General features: G+C 32.7%; 2 protein-coding genes and 1 long non-coding RNA gene across 4 annotated transcripts in view; 2 read left to right on the forward strand and 1 right to left on the reverse strand.

Moving 5' to 3' along the window:
- Window positions 1-2,598, forward strand: part of LOC148238954 (uncharacterized) — an 85,000-nt gene extending 82,402 nt beyond the window's left edge. The window contains exon 4 of the long non-coding RNA XR_015809719.1: window positions 2,468-2,598. This is a non-coding gene — a long non-coding RNA (uncharacterized LOC148238954). The remainder of the gene's footprint in view (window positions 1-2,467) is intronic.
- POSH (SH3 domain containing ring finger posh) lies at window positions 1,505-12,357 on the reverse strand. Of its 2 annotated transcripts, XM_088186749.1 has the most exons (10): window positions 12,191-12,357; window positions 9,457-9,580; window positions 7,234-9,364; window positions 7,017-7,159; window positions 6,800-6,935; window positions 6,678-6,721; window positions 4,582-4,793; window positions 3,484-3,840; window positions 2,705-2,830; window positions 2,327-2,644 (listed from the first exon to the last, which is right to left on the reverse strand). In XM_088186749.1, the coding sequence occupies exons 2-10, from the start codon at window positions 9,568-9,570 to the stop codon at window positions 2,476-2,478; spliced, it is 3,432 nt and encodes a 1,143-aa protein (XP_088042875.1). In that variant the 5' UTR covers window positions 9,571-9,580; window positions 12,191-12,357; the 3' UTR covers window positions 2,327-2,475. The 2 variants fall into 2 exon arrangements, with proteins under 2 accessions (XP_088042884.1, XP_088042875.1); XM_088186758.1 differs by lacking the exon at window positions 3,484-3,840 and having other exon boundaries at window positions 1,505-2,644.
- Window positions 12,269-23,313, forward strand: trpl (transient receptor potential-like). The gene is made up of 22 exons (XM_088186738.1): window positions 12,269-12,378; window positions 15,197-15,274; window positions 15,339-15,463; window positions 15,530-15,767; window positions 15,830-15,972; window positions 17,276-17,456; window positions 17,522-17,713; window positions 17,767-18,001; window positions 18,067-18,219; window positions 18,282-18,537; window positions 18,602-18,735; window positions 18,794-18,917; window positions 18,986-19,181; window positions 19,255-19,422; window positions 20,274-20,499; window positions 20,562-20,787; window positions 20,844-21,094; window positions 22,034-22,212; window positions 22,271-22,436; window positions 22,496-22,677; window positions 22,748-22,858; window positions 22,921-23,313. The coding sequence occupies exons 2-22, from the start codon at window positions 15,248-15,250 to the stop codon at window positions 23,170-23,172; spliced, it is 3,765 nt and encodes a 1,254-aa protein (XP_088042864.1). The 5' UTR covers window positions 12,269-12,378; window positions 15,197-15,247; the 3' UTR covers window positions 23,173-23,313.
- The last annotated feature ends 522 nt before the right edge of the window (window positions 23,314-23,835 follow it).

Here is a 23,835-nt window from a genome sequence, read left to right on the forward strand (position 1 = left end):
AGTTTTAATTAACCATATGTGGTCTACTACTTTCACTGAATGATTAAACATATTATATTTTATTACATATCAAGTTCTCCCTGTTTTACTATTGATAAAATTAAAAACCGTTCCATAATAGGATATGTACATATCAATGTAAGCCATGGATTGACGGTTTTTTCAATTAAATAAAATCGTTGAGCTATATATTATAAATCAATTACAGAAGCCCACTAAAATATAAAGAATCTGCACTACAGTGGAAAAAGGAAGGCAATGCAAAGGAACAGAGAATTGAAACCGCGTAATATAATTAAATGGAATAATTTATTCATATAAACATCCATACAATATCAGTAATGAGTTACGAATGCTTTGTTAATTAAATAATTGCCGTTTTTGAACAGATCGCTATTTGTTGACAATTGACTCTACAAAGTGTATTCGCAATACAATGGCGGCAGATTCGACAACTCACAACCTACGAGCGGATCGGAGTGGAGTAAAAAGTTACTGACGTCGGTCGACAAAGGACGAAATCATTACAATCACATATATATGTACTATAAAATATGTTCATAAATATATATATATATATTTTGTCATGCATTATTCGGTGTACATTTTCGAACGAATCCACACATAGAATTGAAAATATACATGTTCGACGATAACTATAACATTAAATAATTATCAAATAATGACTCGAGTACCTAAACACGTTTTATTCGCTAAGAGACTATTTTATTGTTTGATCTGATAGGAAAAAGAAACATATTAGATACATGAATTATATACTGCAAAATATACATAATACGAATAAAATGTCCTATTAAATCAGTCAATTCCTAATTAATTAATTATTCACGCTGATACTAATAAATTTACAAGATATGAAGAATATTTTTATTACATATTTATAATCGCGTTTCAGGTATATAATATAATAATTAAATAATACACCCTGAATTGTAAAATTGCCTAATGACATCACTAAATACTGATTTTACATTATAATATATAATAATAAATATTATTAAATAAAATTGGACAACATAAATTATTTGCATGTATTATATAAAAATGCAGAGTATTTATGTTTATATGTATAGGTATAAATAAACGTTTATATGTAGTTACAACATCCATTACAAAACCAATCTACAATTTTTCATAAATATTACACATGTATATGTATAGATAAGTAGATGTATAGCGAAAAAATTAAAAAAATATTCACGAAATTTAATTTGTATATGCCTAATTAGACACAATTGGTTCCAAATTTTAATACCTAGCTAGTTTTAAGACTATGTTTATTTACATAAATGATCATCCATTGATTATTCACGATTACAATTAAATAATATTAAATTTGAACAACTAGCTAAACTAACACATATTGTTTATTTTTGATAAAGGGCAAGATCTGCTAATTTAAAACAAACGATGTTACAGTATAACATTAAAAGGAAGACATATTTTTCAAGACATTGAGAATAAAAAGTATATAATAGATAAAGACGATTAATGTATATGTATATTTTTTTAAATATATCCAAAAAGAATAACATGTTTTTAAAACAAAGATATAATATAAATTCGCTCTAATATAAATAGAAGATATGTAAGACCAATTTATTGATCAACAATTAGACATAAATCTACCAGAAAGTTGAACAGAATTAATCATACAGTTGTAAACACTAATATCTCTATATGGCGGCAATATTAAAATATATTTTCAGAAGTATATCTGACAAACAATATTTTAATTGTCTATCTAAAATTATGCTATCTATGACAATTAATTATGAACACAATTACATACATATAAAGGCTTCCAAAGAACAACCAACGCAAATAATCATCTATGCCATGGTAAAATCTTATATTACAGGTAGATAAATGCATAATGAAATCATTAATTCAACGAAACAATAATAATTGTATAATAACAAAATGTATAGGTAGAAAAATTGATAAGATTTTAAAAATATGTCACAAATCAATCAACAATTTCACTAGCCTACTGCTACTTTCATCGAGTTTACATACAACTTATATTAACACGTAAAAAGCACAGAATCACATTTCAAATTTATACAAAATATATTTTGTACAATAAATCACATATTTGTATAAATAAATAAAAATACAAAATCAGTCATTTCAACTTAAAAACAAGGGTCAAATGACTGTCATTATCGTCATTAAAGTTGTAAATTACAAAAAGGTATATACATTCTTAGATTGAATAAATAAAAAATGTGTAGAAAAAAAATAATTACAAGACTAAATACATATTTGTCCTTTATATACATTATGTTCACTTTAATACAAAGCAACACAGGTATGAGACACTATTTTCACATCACCTTCTTTAATTCGCACCGTATAAAAATACAAAGACCGCTTACAGCAAAATCACACCCACAAAAATATTCCAAATCTAAAAAAAATAATTTCTTTTATTATTTTATAGATCGGTAATTAACACGCCTCGACAAAAGACGCAGGCACCAGTCCCGTGTGTCCGGTTCGCTCGTGAGTTCCTTTATACCATCCCTCACCCCATTGCTTATGCACAAGCACTACATCGTCGACTTGCAACTCCAATTCGTATTCTGAATTTGGTGGATATGCCACTATGCAACGAAATCTATAAAATAATATAAACGTAAGTATACATTACGACTTTATAAAAAAATAATAAACAAACCGTTTATTGATAGGTTCTCTTGAGTTTTCTTTTCCGGGCTTTAGTTGCTGTCCAGCATCCAAGGAATGTGATTTTCGATGGTGATGGCGCGTCGGCGCTGGAAACCAAGGTACCTCACCAGATGGTCTTTTCAGAAAAAAATAACAAATTAACGTTTGTATATTATTGTATACACACAGGCAAAACTCCTTTTATGCTCGATCCATTCCAAAATATTATACATATAATTTCTTTATAAATTCTGACTGTATATGTTGTTTTTTTACGAGATGAGCCATTAAATCCAAACGTTAAAATTATTCCCAATATTTTACAGACAATAATATATGTTGTATATTTATAAGCCAGTATAAAATAAGATTTACCTGTATGTGTTAAAAGAAAATAAATAACATGCAAAAGTATATTTTCTGTTTATTCAATAACCATTTACCTAAACCAAAAAAAAGCAGTGATTAAAAATAAAATACAAAAACCACCAACATAATCCAATGTAACATAAAATAAAACTGAAAGAAAGCATAAAATAAATAAATAAAGCAGACGAAAAATATATAATCATCTTGTTTATATATTAAGATTGTGTTAAATAGAATGTTAATTCTCATGCAATTTCGAATCCCTCGAATACGTATCTTAAAATTTAGAAAGGTGATTCTCAATATGTATCTGGCAAATATGAAGTTTTCAATACTTTTCTCAAGCCTTTCGACACACGGAGAATCTCGCATCTATATTTTCTATCTGAATTTTACTATATTCAACATCTTATTCCATACCTTCCTATTGTATTTCCCTGCTGTTGTTTAACGTTATTAGTGTTTGACGGGATGCTAACGTCGGGACCGATCAGTGCGTTAAGTACGGTCGGACGCGGTTGACGACGCTGAACTTGTCCGAAGCCGTGCGACGGACCCAACGTCTGCGAACCCATACCCTTAACCATGTGATGGGTGGGGAACAATCGGTGAGCGACAGCCGAGCTAACGCTGCCGCCGACTGTGATTTGAGTGCCGTAAACGGTACTTTCGAGATTTTCATTCGTTTTATAGTAATACGAGGGCATCGTCTGCATTTGGGCGTTCATCGTTCCACTCGGCGCACCTTGCAGGAGTTGACTCGGACAGGAACCAGATCTGTTTTTGTGTAACACCCACATGTCATAAGTTTATCAACACACACGCGCACACGTCTAATATGATACATGGATACCAAATAAACACAAACAATGAGAAACAACAACCATGAAATAAATCGTCCACCATTGAAACGATAGTGAGAATGCAATCTGTTCTTTTCATTTCAAAAAGTACAAACTACATTTTAGATGTTAATAAAAATGTAAGAATGTTCAAACAACACGAAAAGCGTGAAAAAATGTCAGACAACTCACAAAAAAATATTCGATTTGCATGCCATACATGATATCATCGATTAAATAATGATGGAAAAACACTTGAATGAAGTTAATTATGGATCTTCATTTGAGGCTTAAAATAATTCATATGTACATTTGGGGTTTAAAAAGTCTACAAAACAGAAATTAAAGCAATACAATTTGTTTATCTAAAATAAAACTTTCACAACTGAAAATTGTCCGAGTATTCGGACAATTTACTATTGTAAAACTGAACCAACTAAGACTAAATCATACTTCATTTTATATATTTTCCTGAGCTTTTTCTCTACAAATAATGAAAAACGAAAGTAAGCCTGGAAACCACGAAAGTTTAATTTTAACCTAATTTTTTTAATTTCATTACTATTGAATAGGAGTTACATACTTTATATTTTCCCCCACATATAAATTATTTTATCCTCATTTCTCATATCTGCTCGAAATATTAAATAATAAATAATTTATATATATAACATACCTCGTATGTATGGCTTGCTGCGGCGCGGCCTGCTGTGTCGGAGGCATAGAAACCGAATTTTCAGAAGAACAATCTTCAAACACTGGATTGTCCATAGAAAAACCAGCCGTATAAGTGGGAGGAGGACTTCGCCGGTTCTTCATGCCGGTCAACCGTTTCATCAAACTTACGCCACTACTTACACTTTTGTCTGCTTTACTCTTTTCTTTGGACTATAACACAATGACAAATAAATCGCATTAAAAATTAATCTATAAAAATAAGTCAAACATTTAGGGATCTCAATCATATTTGATTATTCAAATTATTCGGCCGATTTTTAACTATATTAATATTTGAAGAATTGATTGATTATTCATGAAATATTCTTTTCTACATTCTCAAATGAAATCTGAAAAAATCATAGAATGAAACAATTTGTATACTTGAGCAAAACGGGTAGTAGAATTTTTACGGCTGTATCTATGACCAAAATCCGAAACAAAAAGTTGGAAAGACCAATGCTTATCACAAAAACAAGTGAGCGCCACAAATTTTTGAGAAGTTCATGTTACGTTTTTGTATTTCTTGTTTTGAGACACAAAGATTTTATTTTAATCAGTTTAATAATTCGCAGTTAATTTATTTCTAGTTATTTAATTTATATGAAAATCTGCACAAAACAAACGCCAATAAGGATCCGATCTTTATGTACAGTGGTGCCTTAACTTACGAGTTTAACTCATTCCATGATGGATCTCATAACTCATATAACTCATGTCAAATCAATTTTCTCTATTGAAATGAATTGAAATGCCAACTAATCCACTTCAGTGAGGAAAAATAAAATGGATTAATGGCAATTGAAATGGTAAATATATACTACCTAAATTAACAATTGACCGACGGGTCGTTTATTTGCCGCATGATATGCAAAAATGGGCTGTTTCTTGATAATTTTTGAATTAGTGCAAAACAGAGATATAACAAAAAAAAATAAGAATACTTTTGAATTAAAAGGAATCTAAAAACAAAAATGTTCTAAATTGTATTGGTACATACGTATGTTAAAATTATTTTATCAGTGGTTTTTAATCTGTGAGCGCATAAGAGCAAAATTAAAATCATGAAATCTGTTTTATTCTGCTTTGTTTTATTTCTAGTAAAATATTTACAATGAGACTAAATATCTTGAAACTCAATATAAAAAAATGTTAATTTTGAGCATCAGTTGACGAAATGCGTTGATTTTGTTTCCACGAAAAATGTAATATATCCAAATCGAATATCAACTAAAGTAAAATTAAACTTTAGTATGATATAAATGTAGTTTGTCACATGTTTTTATAATTTTTTAATGTATTAATGCATTTCTCTAAATAAGCAATAAAACATATGGTTTCGTTTAATATTAAGTTAGAACACTAATGGGTACCACCGAACTATGTAAATTATCATATATAAAATTATATTTCAGTCTTCAATGGGTTAAAATTGTTATGTTATATATTACATGGAAGTCAGCAGCTGTAATAGAATTAATCATGCTTTGGAATATTTTTTTCTTAGAGTATAAACATTGATTCATAGATGGCAGCACAAAACGCTTTAGTTTTTGCGGGTAGATACTACAAAGCCCGTCATTAAATATCAGAAGTCGTAAAAGGTAGTCATTATCCTTCCCCTGGATTACCAGCGGCAGACAAACCAGGTAGATATTACTCAACCAGTTGGTGGAGTGTAATTCTGATGGTTTAAAAACGCTGAAATGACACCCCAGATCAAAAGTATGCAAAATAATAAATTAAGCAGTTTCCTTCGACGCACTCACTGATCAGTAACTAGCAGCATTGTGTTATGCATATTTTATAAAATTTAAAAAGTTAAACGATTATGAGTAATTAAAATAATTATTATTAACCAATAATTATTTTTTAATTAAATAGTATCTTACAGAAATAAATTATTTTTTGTCCTAATTGATTAAAAAAAATAATATTGGTAAAAACCGAAAAAAAATTACGAATATATTCAAATATTCGAATACTTCATCTACTTTTTATTCAATATTAAAATAGTTGAAAACTACGAATAATTGAGAATCTTAGTTACAATACCTTTTCACTTGATTTTGCTGGTACAGACTTTGGAGAAGAACGTTCTGAAATAGATAAAAATGCATATATAATAAGAGTAATAATTAAAAAATACAATTGATAATTAACCAAATTTAACATACTGTGTAAAGTAGGACTGTGCGATCTCGGAGGCAAATCAGGTGGAGTTTGGAATTGAGACATATCAACATTTTTATTCTTGTTACTACTAGAACTACTACTACTTTCTTTAGTAGATTTTGAAATGCTCGGAGATGCCTGAAAATAAAAATACATATAAGTACACATAAATATCATTGACCGTGATTTATAGTTAAATGCAATTGAAATATATCTCACTTGTTGTTTATTCTTGGAAGAACCCATCTGTACTTTTGAAACGGGAATCACATAATTGCCAGGAAACACACCACATTTTTGAGTGCGACATGAACAACCTTTATACCAACCGTCCTGGCACTGCTCCAATACCATATATAGACCTAAAATCACGCAGTACCACAATTATAATCAATAAATTGAATTACTACTAAATATAATATAAAATATGATTCACCTCCTTTTTTCAACTCTAGTTCGTCTGGTTTTTGAGGTTTATAAGCGTACAAAGCCACATAAGAAGTATACTGATTACTACTATTGCTGCTTTTTTTATTTTTATCCTCTACTGAACCCAATTCTTTTTCAAATCGGTGTTTATCGCTAGATTTCGAAGCCGCTGCTGTATCTTGACTCAACTCTTGATCTAGCAGATTCCTGGACGGGCCGAGAATTTCAGCAGAGTGCCTATTAACCGCCGTGGAATGGCTCGACACGATTTGCCCTCCCGAAATTAGACTGTTTCTTTTTTCTCTTTCTCGATGGTGAGAATGAGACGTTCTCGGAGTGGCAGTTAATGGGTTATTTTCTTTTCTTCCGTGCATCGGCGAAATCATATGTTCACCAATCAATTGATCGCTGAACGTGTATAATGAATTGAAAGCATGATTCGACGTACCGGCTTGCGACTCAGATTTGGGTTGTATGTTGACATAATTTTGAACAGGCGAAGAGTTTTTCTTAGTACTGCTGTTCAGTTGTAAGTTGTCCAATTGCGATGAAATTTGAGTAGGGGTCAAAGTCGAATTATTGGATCCTCCAGTGCAGATTTGCGGCGATGACATGTTACTTCTTGGAGGTGTAATATTTAAAACGTTACCGTTCATGCTTTGAGATTGTTGTGGTACGTTTCTAATGTTACTATCCGGATTTGACACATTTGCTTGTTCGGAAATGTCTCCTTGTTCGTTAGATTCTTCTCTAATTGTTTGATTTTGAGGAAGCGAAGGAGAGTTGTTTGCAGTGCCTGGTTTTTGTTGACTATTCGCGGCAGGCGATGCAGGACTACTCGGAGTGTTGCTCTCCGAAGCCGAACTGGTATTAGATGAACTGGTGTTAGGGGTCGTCGTGAGAGAGCTTCCGCCGAAAGAAGGCGTAGTTGTCGTCGAACTCGAATCCGAGCTAATGTTATTGTTAGTGTTATAATTTGGTGGCAAATTTGAGTATTTCGGATTCATCGATTTGACTTTGTTTTGAGGGTTCGGTTCGGTTTGCGAAGAACTTGTTTGCGCCCGGACTTCCATCGGTATATTTGAGTATTTTACATGACTATCGCCACTCACTGGTTCTTGTTGTATACTTCTATTGTGCGTACCCGCTTGATATTCAAATAAATCTATGTATGGCGTTCCAGATTTATTAGCTTCTGGATTCGGGTGTGGATGATGTTGGTAATGAATATACGACGGATGAGATTGTGACATGTTGTGTTGCTGCCGTTGTACGGCTACGCCCATACTTGGAACCGGAGAAGATATCGACATCGGTTGGGGACGATATCCCACCTGATTTGCTAAAATAGCAGATCCGACTGTTTGTTTTTGGCCATAGTTGAGTTGTTGAGCTTTACTCAATTGAGGAGCGGGAGACGATCGAATCGTCGGTTTATTAATTGCCGAAGAATTGTTACCTCTATTATAACTATTGATGATAGAAAGTGCAGGACCGTTCATTTCGACGAAAGCGATAGGGAATATGCCGATCTTATCTTGCAGCTTGCCTTCGGCCCAATTTTCGTCCACTCTTCGAATCACATTTATTACAGCACCTTTATTAAAAGCTAAACACCCTTCGTCTTCGTGCGCCGCCATATAAAAATCATAAAGGGCCGTGCATTGCGGTATTTGAGGCGATAACGGTACGACGATCTTTGCATAAGTAATTGGAAAAGCACCTTGATTTCCACCAGTTTCTCCATGATACCAAAACGTGTCAATCTGTCGTCTCAATATAATAACCTCTCCCTTTTTAAAATTTAAATCGCCAGGTTCCTTGGAAAAGTAATCATACAGCGCTCTGGCGTGCGGCGTACATTTGGGTATTACGTTGGTATATTTACCATCCCCGTCGGAATACGTAAAACCGTAAGAAGAAACTGGGTCCATAAACGTAGCGGGTCCAATTATGGGTCTTCTCGGAATGACTACTTGCGGAGGCGGCGGCGAAGAATGAGAACGCTGTCCTCCAGAATAGCGCATTCCCTCCAATATGCGCATCAGGAGGACGTTCGGCGGCAACTCGTCCACTGGCGTCTCCACAAGTACGCGACATTCCGGACATCGTAGCTCTTTTTGACAATAGATTATTTCCTAATAATGCAAAGTAACACAAATTATAAAAATAAATTCATACTTTCATACATTACGATGAAAATTTATAATAAATATATAGATATATTTACCCTAAGACATTGGATGCAAAAGGTATGCTGGCATGGCAATACCCTCGAAGAAGTATCCAATCTCTCCAAGCAAACCGAGCATTCCAGTAAATCGTTTAATAGTCCTTCATCCATAATTAATTACCTGAAAAAGAAATCAGTAATTACTATATGTATTAAATAGACATAACATTCGGGTATTTTTAATTTTTTAGAAATCTTCATAAATAAAATTTATACACATATACATATGCTACATAAACGCTCATATGTATCATTATTTAACACTAGATTTACGGGCATAAACCTGTCAATTTGATGGGTGTCATTAAAAATAGGTATATAGTAGCCAGATTTTTAAAAATAATAAGTTTCCGAAAATTAAAATAGTGTTAATATATTTGCATTGTTCAAACATAAAACGTCGGAAAAAAAAAAACAGAAAAAAATACTATCTGATATAATCAAATTTTTTATCATCAACATTTAATTGAAAGAACATTTTTTATCATCAACATTTAATTGAAAAATTATTTGAAACCAACTTATCCAGCAATAGAATTTAATGAGAATGTACTTACGGAGTTTTTTATTTGAGTAATAGTGACTCAGATCAATCTTATCTTTAACTTTTTATCTTACATGAATATTTTATTGAGACATAATAAAAATTTCCAAACAATGTATGAAACGGATATCATATGCATCTTTTAATATCATGTTCTCTGGTGAATCAATGTTGAATATTGTCCTGGGGATTTCCATGAAAATTAACACATTTTTAATCAGGGCTGTGGAGTCGTTTAAGTTTTAGTCGTTAAGAGGATTTAAAAAAAAAGAACCGGCACTGACTAGCGAATACTCATGTTACATTACATTTCATTACAACGTTTAGTTGCAAGTCAGTCCCCGGCTTTACAATCTCACTGAACACGGTTCCCTTGTCAACTATGAGGCAATAATATTTGTATAGACACGGGGGCCGTGCTCTTCAACATGTTGAAGAAAATTATAAAAAGGAATCAGAGTCTAACAACTCCATAACCCTGCTTATAATATAAATGAGTCAATTGTGTGTATATGTAGCAATTATTGCGCCCATTCGAGTTTTTGGCCCGATTGTGCCTAAGTCAATCCTCTCATGTACATATACTGAGTAAGTTGGTAAAAAGTAAAACATATAAATTATGAAAGTGAAAAGTTGTATTATATTTGTTATAGTTTGGCTTTAAGAAAAAATCATGGCTGATAAAATTGCAACCCATTTTGCACTTGTATAATACGTTTTTAATACTTAATAGTTTTTTTAAACATTATAGTTCAATAAATTACAGTAATTTTCCACCTTCAAGATTCATGGCACCTTTAGGTGCCCAGTGCACTGGTAATTTTCTTGATGAAATTTATAGATGTCATCCACTGTAAAAGGATTAACCCTTTCACCGCGGCTGATCTTTTTGTGCGCTATTTCGAAATTTGCTAATATATAGTACCTATTTATGCCATAAGTTATTTAAATATTATTTCAATAAATTAAAGTGTTTTTAAACTTTAAATTATACAACAAAAAAAAAACATACACCTTTAGGTGATTTTCTTGATGGCCTAAAGTTAAATGTGGCTCACAGAGCTACTGACTTAAATTAATAAAAAAAATCATAAGAAAATTAATAAAATTCTAAAACACTGCTTTTCCATAAAAAAATAATATAATCTCAAAAATCAGTTTATCGGGTTTTTAAATAGCAAGACAAATTGACGATTAATCAAAAATATCCAATTCAGTTTGAAGAAACAACTTATAATGGATTTCTCTGGCTTTGAATGAATCAGTTTTTGGCAAATTATCAGTACCTTTCCAAGCAGATCGGTATTTTTCAATTTTTGACGTTTTTTTTAATGTTGCAGAAGAATTTTTATAGTAACGTTCACATGTACATAATTGTAATAAATTTGTATAATTGAAAAAAATTTAGAAAATATGATTTATTATTATAAAGAGTTAAAACAATTCCAGCTGTACATTACTTCACAAAAAATTAACAAAAATTGATCCTCCTTTTATTTTAGAAAAATAAGCACGGAGTCAGATAATAAGAATATTTCAAGACTTAGCTATGCGAGCAATAATTGTTTTAAGAATGCATACTGTAAAATTTTGACTAGAGAAACCGCATAAATAACGAACGACTTATTTACCGAGTTACGGTGTCTTTCTTATCTATAAATACTGAAAAATATGTCGATGTTTATTTCACTTGTATGTACATAAATTATTTAACTTTTATTAATGATTAATGTTATTATGAAACTTTAACGATTTCATTTATTGTTAAATCATTAGCTAAAAAACATTTCTTTCGATAAAAGTATTGCACAATAAAAATAATGAAATACTAACTAGAAAATGAATCGTTTTCACTTTCGATTAGAGAATAATAAATTGTTATATTATCAATATAACACTAGTAGAAACTTACAAATGAATCATACAAGATTATGACCAAAAGTTAAAATTATGGCCACAACAATTTGAATAAGAACAAACGAATATTATGGCCAAAAAATGGGCAATCGACCCGAACATGTCTCGACAGGATGTTGGGCGTCAAATACCAATCCGACTGCTCGCTGCAAATCTTCGAAAGCACGTATGCGCATGATTCATGCCGAAACTGGGTGCTTTGGATTAAAGTCCTTTCACCGCGAGCCGAAGGCGGTGTCAGTCGAGAGAAGGAAAGGAAAGGATACTCACTAGAGACGCGTCCTCGCGCAACGCGAAACGACAACTGAAAGCCCCGTCGAGATGCAGGACATCTGAGAAGAGGGCGGAGGCGCCGCGGACGCCGGGGGCGAACAGCGAGGCCCGAAAAGGACGACGGCGGGCGGCGGCCGAGGCGATCGCTCGACGCCGGTGTTGCCACTTGCCAAAAACGATAGCAGGTGAATGCTCGACCGGCTCTCGTACTATTGCCAAAATTTCGATAAAAATATTTTTTATTTTTACAATTGCGTTAATCGCTCTTAGCGTTCTTACAACTTATCAATAGGATATTGGAATCACTGATTATTCATGTCTAAAATGTTGTCCGCCTCACTGATTTCACTGAAACAGTAAGTCAAATTATATGTATACCGGTGAAAATATATATTTACTGTAAAATACACATTCACTATAACATACATACCATTTATTACATAATTTTCAATATTTTCAACAAGCATGATGCCAGTTGCAATAAGTTCATTTTACTTAATTGACAAATAAACGAAAAATAATATTGTAATTGGGTATTCAGTTTAGTTTTAAAATTCTCTAAGTAATCACGACATTAGTTAACCCCAAAGGTTTAAGATTATGTATTTTAATTTTTTTAATAATAGAGCATTAAGTGTTGTAAACTTTAAAGCAGTAGAAGTTTCATTTTAACTATTCCTGTTGCTGAAAAGGCTACAACTCAGTATGCTTAAGAAATATTACCATAGTAAATTACTTTAGACATACATAAAAGCAGTATCCGTATTGATTTAAAACGGACACAATTTGACACGGAATTATTTTAAGAGATATGTGCATTTAAATATATACTTTGTTCCATAAAACGAATTGTTTGTGCATTTATGTAAGGTAAATCTCTTCAATTTTTTCTTCGGAAAATGATTCATTATTCATAAGGTGTTAAATTTTCTGACCAAAGCTCGCTCGTACCTAATCATTGTTCATTTAAAACACATAACAAACACCAACTATTGAAAGACCATAACTACATAATATTAACTTAGAAATATGAGTATTTAATGAAATTTTGGCATTACTAAAGGTTTTATTTTCATTATTTTGTTTATAGGTTATTAGTTGTTACAGCCATAGTTGTCATACATAATATAAATATAAAAATAGCATTACAGCGGTACATAGAGTAATATTTGCTACATGCGTTGTTAAAACATTTGGTGTTGGATATTTGGTGTTTTTAGAAATTAACAAATATTTCAATAACGAATAGTTAAATATTCCTATATTTAGATTAGGGTCTCTGCTCCTGACAGTTAAAAATATTTCAATAAGAACCATCGTCTATTGACACGATTTTAATGGAAACAAAGAAAACTACAAAAGCTAATAATATTATATATGAAAATATTGCAGTAAACACCACTCTTTAAAAAACTTCACTGAATCCCCATTTCTTCTTATAGAATAAATATTTATGATGTAAAAAAAGTAAAATGTACACTTTTCGGTTTACTTTTTCAATTTTCACGACTAACCAACGTTAGTAACTATACTATTTTTTAAAGAAAAAATAAATATATTATTGAAAGAAAATCTTGCAACCACTAACGCTTCACAAAAAAATGTGAACAGGGTTTCTTAATTGGATATATATAAGCGGAGTATAAAGGTATGTGTCGATACCGTAATTCGGTTTTAGTTCCTCTTCCATCGGTACTCGGTATGTAGTGCACATCTTGTATATATTATATTATTTATAAAAATAATGTTCAATTTAATATGCTGTAAATTACCCTGATCTATCACACATTGATGAAAATGAACACTGCTTTTCTTAAAGTTCACATTATCTATATGTTACATATGTTATCTAATCTACGATATCTTGTTCTATCTTCCTAATACGCATTTCAAACAAATCAATTTAAGAGACATTATATAATACTTTGTACAAATAAATAAATTATAAATTTATTTAAATACAAATGATGATGGTGTATAATTTGATCTTGCGAGTTCAATGGTTATATATAATTAGATTATATATATTTTATTATTTAATTTACTTTATTTTTAGAGCCACCCGAATTTCTCACTTTTAACTTGATCAAAGCAAATATCCATAACTATAAAATTAAAATAAAGTATCAAAAAATTAGGAGAGTAAGTGATAATTATTTTATTTAATATTTTATTTATCCTATAAAAATGTTATCGAATTTGTTGAATAGTTTCTTGTATAGAGCTAAATATTTACAATTTTTTATGTATATTCTGACAAATTTAAATGCACATGATTCGTTTGTATATTTCTTGTTCATATATTTTCCATAATATTTAAGTATATTTATATAAAAATAAAAAGCCCGAAACGGATTGTCTGATTTTATGCTGCCTTCTCCACTGTATTGTATAATTAGTAGTTGATAAGTTAAATATCCAAAAAAAAGCACTTCATAGCCTGATAAGCGCTATTTTTTTTAATATCTAAAAATTGCGCTACACGACCAAACAAGTTATGACTTTGAAAAACGTGTTACAGTATTTTTTACAAGAATATGCATTTAGAACACATGTAATTTATTTGATCGAATAAAGTAAGTATGTATATTATACATTTGTTATTTAGTATGTTAATTATCACATGTCAGGTTTCTTCGCCTCGTATCGAAAAATCCCATAATCCGATTTCCACGAAATTCGTTTATTAGAAATCCGCAAATATTAATAATTAATTGAATTTTTTTTATTTTGCACACGGGGTAATTAATAATTATGATAATGCTTCATTGATCTTTCAACGGGTGCGGTGTAAATTTATTATAATACATAATATATGCTCCACTTCGCAACATAATCCTTACGAATGTATGTCAATATTATGTAATCGGCATTGAACATATCTCACGCGAGAAACCCTACAAGAATATAATATGTGCCCATTAGAGGATTAGCATAATTTTCAACTAAACAATAATCCATGCCTAGTCCAATTAATAATTGTAGATCTTAAATATTCGACAGTACAGATGGACTATTTCTACCTCGGTGTCTTCTAATCGATAGAAGTTGACCATGGGGGACAATAAGGACATAGAGCAGGTATTTCATATGTTATATATTATATCAATTTTATATAAAACATCATTAATGATAATATGAAAAGGGGACGAGTGGAGGAGAAACTGCTAAAAAAGTTATGGAATTACCCACACTTCCAAAATCACTAACTCTGGAAGAGAAAAAGTATCTTCTGGCAGTTGAAAGAGGCGATATGGCTAATGTCAGACGGTTAGCATGCTTTAATAATATATTTTAGAGAATTAGAATACAATTATTTATTCAATTATTACACAGAATGCTTCAGCGTGCTCATCGCAAGAAGAACATCGACGTGAATTGCTTGGACTCTTTGGGCCGCGGTGCTCTCACTCTAGCCATAGATGGAGAAAATTTAGAGATGGTAGAGCTTTTGGTAATCATGGAAGTAGAAACTAGAGACGCCCTATTACAAGCCATCAACGTGGAGTTCGTAGAAGCCGTTGAACTTCTTTTAGAACACGAAGAACTCATTCACAAAGACGGAGAACCATACGTATGCACCATGATGAGATTTTAAATTTAAAAAATATATATTATACATGTTATTTCTTGCAGAGCTGGCAAAAGGTTGATACGAACATTGGAATGTTTACGCCTGATATAACTCCCCTCATATTGGCGGCACACAGGAATAATTATGAGATCATCAAGATTCTGTTAGATAGAGGGGCAACGCTACCAATGCCTCATGATATCAAGTGAGTCTTAGAACTGTTTAATCACACCATTCTTTGGAAATTATAACATGAAACTGTATTATCATTAAAAAAATAAAACGAAATATTTTGTAAGGACCGACCGTGATCGTTACGACTTCGTTTGTCGCAAGGTCTTTACTTATTTGTAACTTTTTATGAAAGAAGTTTTTCTTTCATAAAAAGAATTTTTAAGTGGACGTTCATTAAACGGTTTTAAGGCACTTACAAAAAGGATCTGTACAAATCAGAATAGTTGAAATACAAATAAATGCGTTGCATAACTTCACCGACAGATTTTTTAACCATCGTAGACAAATAGTCTAACTAGTTATTTATTAAACATTAGTAAATAATCTGTTTCCGCCCTGAATTACCGCATTGGATTGACTATCGACAGTTGGAAAGGCGTTAAATTTCCCCCAATTCTCAAGGGGAATATTAGCTCGAACATGGCCGAACTAAATTCATTTCGGCAGGAACTTCCATCAGGAATATATTTTTTCAGTAACTTCGGTCAGAACCCGTCACTTTAATTACTTATTATCAGGAACGCCATTCCAGATTTTTCCAGGAGAGGGAAGAGGGCAAAAGTTGGCCAGATAGTGATCGCTTTTTTAATATTTCGATTTCATTAACTTACATGTATTTTTATGGCCAAAATCAAGGAGGGGGCAAGAGCCTCCCTGCCCCCATAATGACGTTCCTGTCTAGAATCCATGTCAAAAGCAAATTGTGCCATCGCCGTCGCAGTGGAAACGCTCGGTTATCTAGCCTACATATTAAGACTTTTTATAACAATATGTGTTACGAATCGAATGAAGCATATCTAAACCAAATTTTGACCAATAGGAACGCAAAAAATAATTATCTCTTCTCAGAAGCCAAAACTCTACGTCAAAAGCAATAAAATCGTGTCGACGCCGTTGCAGTGGGAACGCTCGTTACCGAGCGTTATTATTATTATTCGAATATGGATAAAATTGGCCGAATAATATGAATGATCGAATATTATAATATTTGATTAAGAACCCTAAACACGATGATTATGGAAATAAAATATGATATCTTTAAGAAGATCTGACAGTTCTCTTCGCTTTTTAAGCTTATGACTATACAATATATAATACGAAATCGACAAGCTGCGAACTCAATAAAATACATTATCCTTAAATGTTTCCACTACATAACCATTTATCTAACAAATCAGTTACTATTCTTAGTAAGTTTCCATTCGCCAATAAAAATGTACTACACGAAAATTATCTAAATTTTGAATAACGGAAATTTGTGTATTATTTTCTAGATGTGGATGTGAAGAATGTATTCGACAATCATCAGAAGATTCTCTGCGATATTCGTTGTCCAGAGTAAACGAGTATAAAGCATTGTCCAGTCCTTCTCTTATTGCTCTTTCAGCTCCAGATCCTCTATTAACAGCTTTTCAACTTTCATGGGAATTGAGAACTCTCGCATTTGCAGAACAGGTATAATAATCGACTCTTCTTGAGCTTCAAACAAAACAGCGACTAATAGTATTTTATGTTTTTAGGAAAGCAAGAGTGAATATTTGGAGCTTCGAAAACAATGTCAGCAATTCGCCGTGGATTTACTTCATCAATCTCGTAGTTCGCAAGAATTAGCCATCATTTTGAATCACGATCCTGAAGAACCTCCTTATGAAGATGGAGAACACATGAATTTGGCTAAACTTGAATTGGCAATCAATTATAAGCAGAAAAAGGTAAAAATTAAACAAGATATTATGACGTCATCATTCTGACATATGTTTTATAGTTTGTAGCACATCCAAACATTCAACAATTGCTTGCAGCAATTTGGTACGAAGGTGTTCCAGGCTTCAGGAGGAAGAAAGCTTCAGAAAAAATCGCGATTATTGTTAAAGTAGCTCTTATGTTTCCTTTATACTGTACATTGTACATGTTTGCTCCAAATTGTTCCACAGGAAAATTAATGAGGAAGCCTTTCATGAAATTTTTGATTCACGCATCTTCTTATTTGTTTTTCTTGCGTAAGTTGATCATGAAACACATTTATATGCATAGAATGAAAACATATATGTTATTTATTTTTCAGTTATTTTGATTTTGGTGTCACTTAGAGCGGACGTAGAAGTGATACATATTTTCGGAACAGACGCCATGAAGAAAAAGCTAGAAGAGCAACTCTTAAGACAAAGAGGAAATGGTCCAACTTACGTTGAAATGATGGTCACAGTCTACGTTCTTGGTATGAATTTATCATCATAAATTATTTTTTTTATATTAATATTCACAAGACAATTTTAACAGGATTTATCTGTGAGGAAACTCAAGAAATATATTCCGAAGGTATCCAGTCATATTTGAGAAATATGTGGAACTTTATAGACTTCACCAGAAATTCACTCTACGTCGCTGTCGCCGTTTTGAGAATAGCTGCTTATTTCCAGCAAAGCCAAGAAATAGCTTCTGATCCTAAAACAGCTTACATTCCTAGAGAACAGTGGGACGCATTTGATCCTCAGCTCATAGCCGAAGGATTGTTTGCTGCTGCTAACATCTTCAGGTAATACTCTTTCTTGCAATGTGCGAATTATATAATGCTTTCACTTAAACTTTTTCAATTTCAGCGCTTTGAAGCTAGTCCATCTCTTTTCAATCAATCCACATTTAGGACCACTCCAGATTTCGCTCGGAAGGATGGTTATTGATATTGTAAAGTTCTTCTTTATTTATAGTTTGGTACTGTTCGCCTTTGCTTGCGGTAAGTCATATTTTGTTTATCTAATAACCACTTAATACTAATTGTATAAACTATATAGGTTTGAACCAATTGTTGTGGTACTTTGCTGAATTGGAAAAGAAAAAATGTTACGTCTTACCCGGAGGTTTGCCAGATTGGGATAATGCTTCAGACTCTTGCATGAAATGGAGAAGTTTTGGAAAGTAAGAATTTGATTTTCAGATTATAGTTGAGTTATTTACTTTTGTCTTAAAAATCTTCATTTATCCAGCGTATTCGAAGCGTCACAGTCACTCTTTTGGGCCAGTTTTGGCATGGTTGGTCTAGAAAACTTTGAACTCGCCGGAATCAAGTCATACACCAGATTCTGGGGTCTCCTTATGTTCGGTTCTTACAGTGTTATCAATGTGATAGTACTATTGAACTTGCTTATCGCTATGATGTCCAACTCATATGCCATGATTGATGTACTATTTTTTTTTATTAATAATCAATACAAATTAATACTTTTAAAAATACATTATAATGGTTTTGGTTTAGGAACACTCTGACACCGAGTGGAAATTTGCCAGAACTCGTTTGTGGATGAGTTACTTTGAGCAAGGGGCTACACTTCCACCGCCATTTAACATTTTTCCAACGCCTAAATTAGCGCTGAGAATCCTTGGAATAAAGAAGAAGGCCAAGCTGCATAGAATGGATTCAAAGGTAATTGATGAAGCAATTATTATCAGGGATATCATTTCAATAGGGTAGGTCAAAATTTGGCTAAACAGTGGTCGTGTTTTTAATGTTTCGATTTCATTAAGATTCATAGTATTTCATTAAATGACATTCACTTTTCTGATCCAATTCAAGTGAAGGCAAATTCCTCCACGTGCCCCACAAATGACATCCCTGCTTAGAATACATGTCAAAAGCAATTAAATCGTGCCGTCGGCGTCGCAGTGGAAACGCTCGGTTTACTAGTTTTCATATTAAGACATTTTGTAACAAAAAATCCACAAAAGCCGAATAATATCTAAAAAAATACATAAAATAAATTTATGAAATTTAATAATAGAAAAGTGTGAAAATAAATTATTAAAACATAATAATACAAAAAGTAGTCAAATAAACCAAAGCAACAATTTACTATAAATGCAATATAAAATAATAAATAATAACAACCGAAATAGTTATCGAAAAATACATAAAATTAATTCACTCATAATAATTATTAAAAATATGTAGAATTAACTTACTCATAGGAGTGAGTTAATTTTACGTATTTTTCCATAATTATTTATGTTGTTTTTATTTATTTTATTTTATATTGCATTTAATACACACCTATGTGTGTACTAACTTTTTTTGTTAGTTGTTATCTAGGTGTGTACTAACAAAAAAAAAGTAAATTCTTAGCACACACATTAACTAGTATTTATTTATAGGGATAATGTTAGTTAAAATTAAAATTACCCAAAAATCCACGCTGCGCTACAGAACAGATATTATATTATATCTTAATTTAGCAATGGGTGCGATGCTAAGGTTAAAAAAAATAATGTTTATCATAGAATGGGGATAAAGAAGATAGAGATAGAGACTTCCGTTACACAGCTGTGATGAGAGCTTTAGTATGGCGTTATATATCAGCCATGCATAGGAAGACTGAAGAAGAGACTGTGACAGAAGATGACATCAATGAAGTCAAAGGAGACATTTCAGCAATGAAATATGAAATGTTAGAAATATTTGAAAGGAACGGTATGGATGTTTCCAGTGCAGATAGAAAAGAAAAGGGTAATCAAGATTATATTATATTTATTTTTAAATCTGTGTTTCTAATATTCTATATTGTATAGCTGTTCTCGGTAAACGAATGAAAATCTGGGAGCGCCGGTTGATGAAAGACTTCCAAGTGGCACCAGTAAATCTAGAAGAAGAAGCTGAGGCGCCGCTTGCCATTTTGGCGGAACCTCCGCCCGAAGGAGAAAACTCACTGGCTAGATTCAGAAGAATCGCTAAACTTGCAGCAAGTACTACTTCCAGTCACAAATGGGGACAAGTGATGCAAGGCGTTTGCGTTTCGTAAGCAGCAATGGAATATCGTAAATGTGTATAACGTTAATAAATTATTTATCCAGGACGCAGATCGGACGATGCAGAAGTCGGGAATCGTTCAAAAATCAACAAAACTTACAAAAAGCTATGGAAGAAGCTAAAAAGTTAGTGTTGCGTTCGCCGCTTCCTGGAGGATCGAGATGTGGTAGTCCAATAGAATTGCCAGATACGACCGGTTCTTGTTTGATGGAACTTCTCAAGAATATCAAAGATGAAGTTGAAGAAGAAGGTGGATTGTTGAGCCCTAAACAACCGTGGAGGCCACCTGGAGCTGGTAAGTCTTTATAATAGCTTTCGAATCTGACTGAAGCTAAGTCTCATATCGGTATTTTGGACGATGTGCTCGTCACCTTAATTATTGTTATGGCGATAATGTGCTGTGCCTTAATTATTGTTATGGCGATAGTAAGACTTACTTGCAATTAAAGGCGCTTAAATCGAAAAGAAAACCACCCGATCAAAATGTGCTATAGAATCGTTGCAATAACTTCATAACTAACCTCGCATTTGTAAAGAAATGGAGCGGCTTTCCCAAATCGAAAGTAGGACAATAGAACACCTTTCCGAAAGTAATTAACGATAAATCGGATCTATCATACTGACACAAATAACGAAACAATAGACACTCTTAAAATACAATCGTTATTCGTTATATGTAATACAAAAACGCATACCCCAAAATATCGTCTCCAGGCGAGCAGGTAGCGAACCACCGCTGCCAAACTCGAACAAAATGTACCTGCTCTAACGACTAGACTGTCTAATAAGATATTTATCAAACAAAAACAAAATTCCAGTTCTGCCCCAAATCGTTTGTATTGGTCAATAGATCAAAGAATGGTAGGGACGTTGATCTCCTCCACTTTCCACAATGGTATATACGCCAGAATTAACAGATACTTTACTACACTTTCAACGCCAAATAAACACAGACAACTTAGAAGTCAAGAGAAGCAGTTGCTTTTACTTCGGTCCTCTGATATAGTCCAGCCAAGCGGCCGCTTTGAATCTCTAAGAGTTGGACTAATTGTACGAACAAATTTCAACTGCTGACTTAAAAATAAACATGTGATATATCAGGAACCGCACATTATAATATATTATAGAAAAGGGTTCTATAATAATATCACATTGCTAATGTTCCGTTTGCGAATTTTTGATTAAGACAAAATTATAGCATAGATATTTAAAAAATATTATATTGGACGAATAGGTCAAAAACTCTCGATTTCTCCGGCATCGAAGAGTGGAGCAGCATCTCCAAGTGCGAAGAAGATTGGTATCACTCCTGTTCCGACCCCGAAGGGAATTACTCCAATCACGAGTCCAAAGAGTATAACTCCAATCGGAAGTCCTAAAAAATCCGAAACAGGATCAATTACTAGTCCTCCGGTTAGTATACATATGTCATATTAAAGTATTTTTAAGTATTCATTGTGAATATTTTCAGTCCAAGAGTCCGGTGACAAGTCCACCAAAAGGTTCAACGCCTATAACGAGTCCTAAAAGGCCACAATCTGCTGCCGATTCATTGGAAGATAAAAAATCATTAGATGCATTATCTACTGGACTTCCTGAGGCAGTTATAATGGACGAAACAAAGCAAATATCGAGTGGTAAGATCTTGAAATAATAAGTATAGTAAAATACTACTTTTACTAATGATTTTGAATAGATGATCCACTACCGTTGGTTGCACCGAAGCGAGTTCCAGGAGAATCTCCTCCGAAGGTGATCAAGAGAAAGGCGCCATCCCCAACAGTTGACGAGTCTATAGCTATCAGTAGACCCGTTGGAGTTGAAATAAAACCGTTAGAAGGAGGCTTACCACCGCCCCCAAATATTAAGAAAGCTGAAGTATGATTTGCATATATGTATATAATTCAAAGTTATTGAATGTGATATGCTATTTGTTATTATTATAAAGGCACCACTGGTACCTACAGTGGAAGTGACTCCAGCTCAATCAACGCCAAAGATTACAGAAAGAATTGCTTCACCGCCTCCGCCGCCATTATCAGTGAGACCTCCCACACCGGTGAGTTCAATTAATCTAAAAAAATATAATTGAATTCTTCTAACACTTATTGTTTAATTTAGACTAGTGAAATTGAACCACCTCAACATCCTACAACTCCAGCTACACCTAAAAAGCAACCATCGAGACCAAGTTCGCCCGTAGCCGGTCCTAGTTCTCCAGATAAAAATGCAGCTATTGCGCCAGGGCCGAGATTAAGCTCAACGTCCAGCACGGAGCACTTGATACCTTCGTCTCCGGAGTGCTTGAGACCGATACAAAAAATAGACGAGGTGAAAACAATTAAAAGACAACCAAAAACAGGGTGGCTGTAAAGATCTTGAGAGATAGCGACTATTATTTAAGAGTTTAATCAGTAGTTTCGTATCTCGAATTAAACGAGATCGATAGACTGTTTATAGCTTGATATTCAGTAGTTCTACAATACATATGACGTCTAGAATCAATATCAGGCATGTCATTCCTATATTATATAATAGGTTTTGATAAATTGAATAAAAAATAAAATGCATGCATATTTAAAAGAAAAACATTAATTTTATATATTCAAATATAGTTCACTGAACTTTAAGATACTGTTTTGAGGCTCATAGTTACTTTGGGAACCGGGTTCAACTGGTGCAAGGTAAAAACTTAAATCTGGTACTGCATTCAGTTTATTGCAGTATTTACTTTTAGTAAAGTTATAAGAGAAAGCTTTCTTTACCGACTCCGTTCTTGTAAATGGCAGCAAAAACTTAAGCGTGAAAAGCTTAATGCTAATCGTGTTCACTACTATCTGCCCAAGATTCAATAAGTAGTATTGATTGAAAGTTTATTCACGATCTTTTTACTTGATATTATAAAAATTAAACAGCTAGGAATAACTATTCTAAAAAATAATTTGCAATGTATGTTTGGAAAAGTAGAATTCAGATATTTTTTCGCTCATCTTCCAGTACTCAGATAAGAATCTGTGCAGTTTTAAGTATGCCAGG

This window comes from Plectrocnemia conspersa, unplaced genomic scaffold (assembly GCF_051122295.1).
Source record: "Plectrocnemia conspersa isolate PC_06_02 unplaced genomic scaffold, ASM5112229v1 ptg000001l, whole genome shotgun sequence".
Taxonomy (NCBI): domain Eukaryota; kingdom Metazoa; phylum Arthropoda; class Insecta; order Trichoptera; family Polycentropodidae; genus Plectrocnemia; species Plectrocnemia conspersa.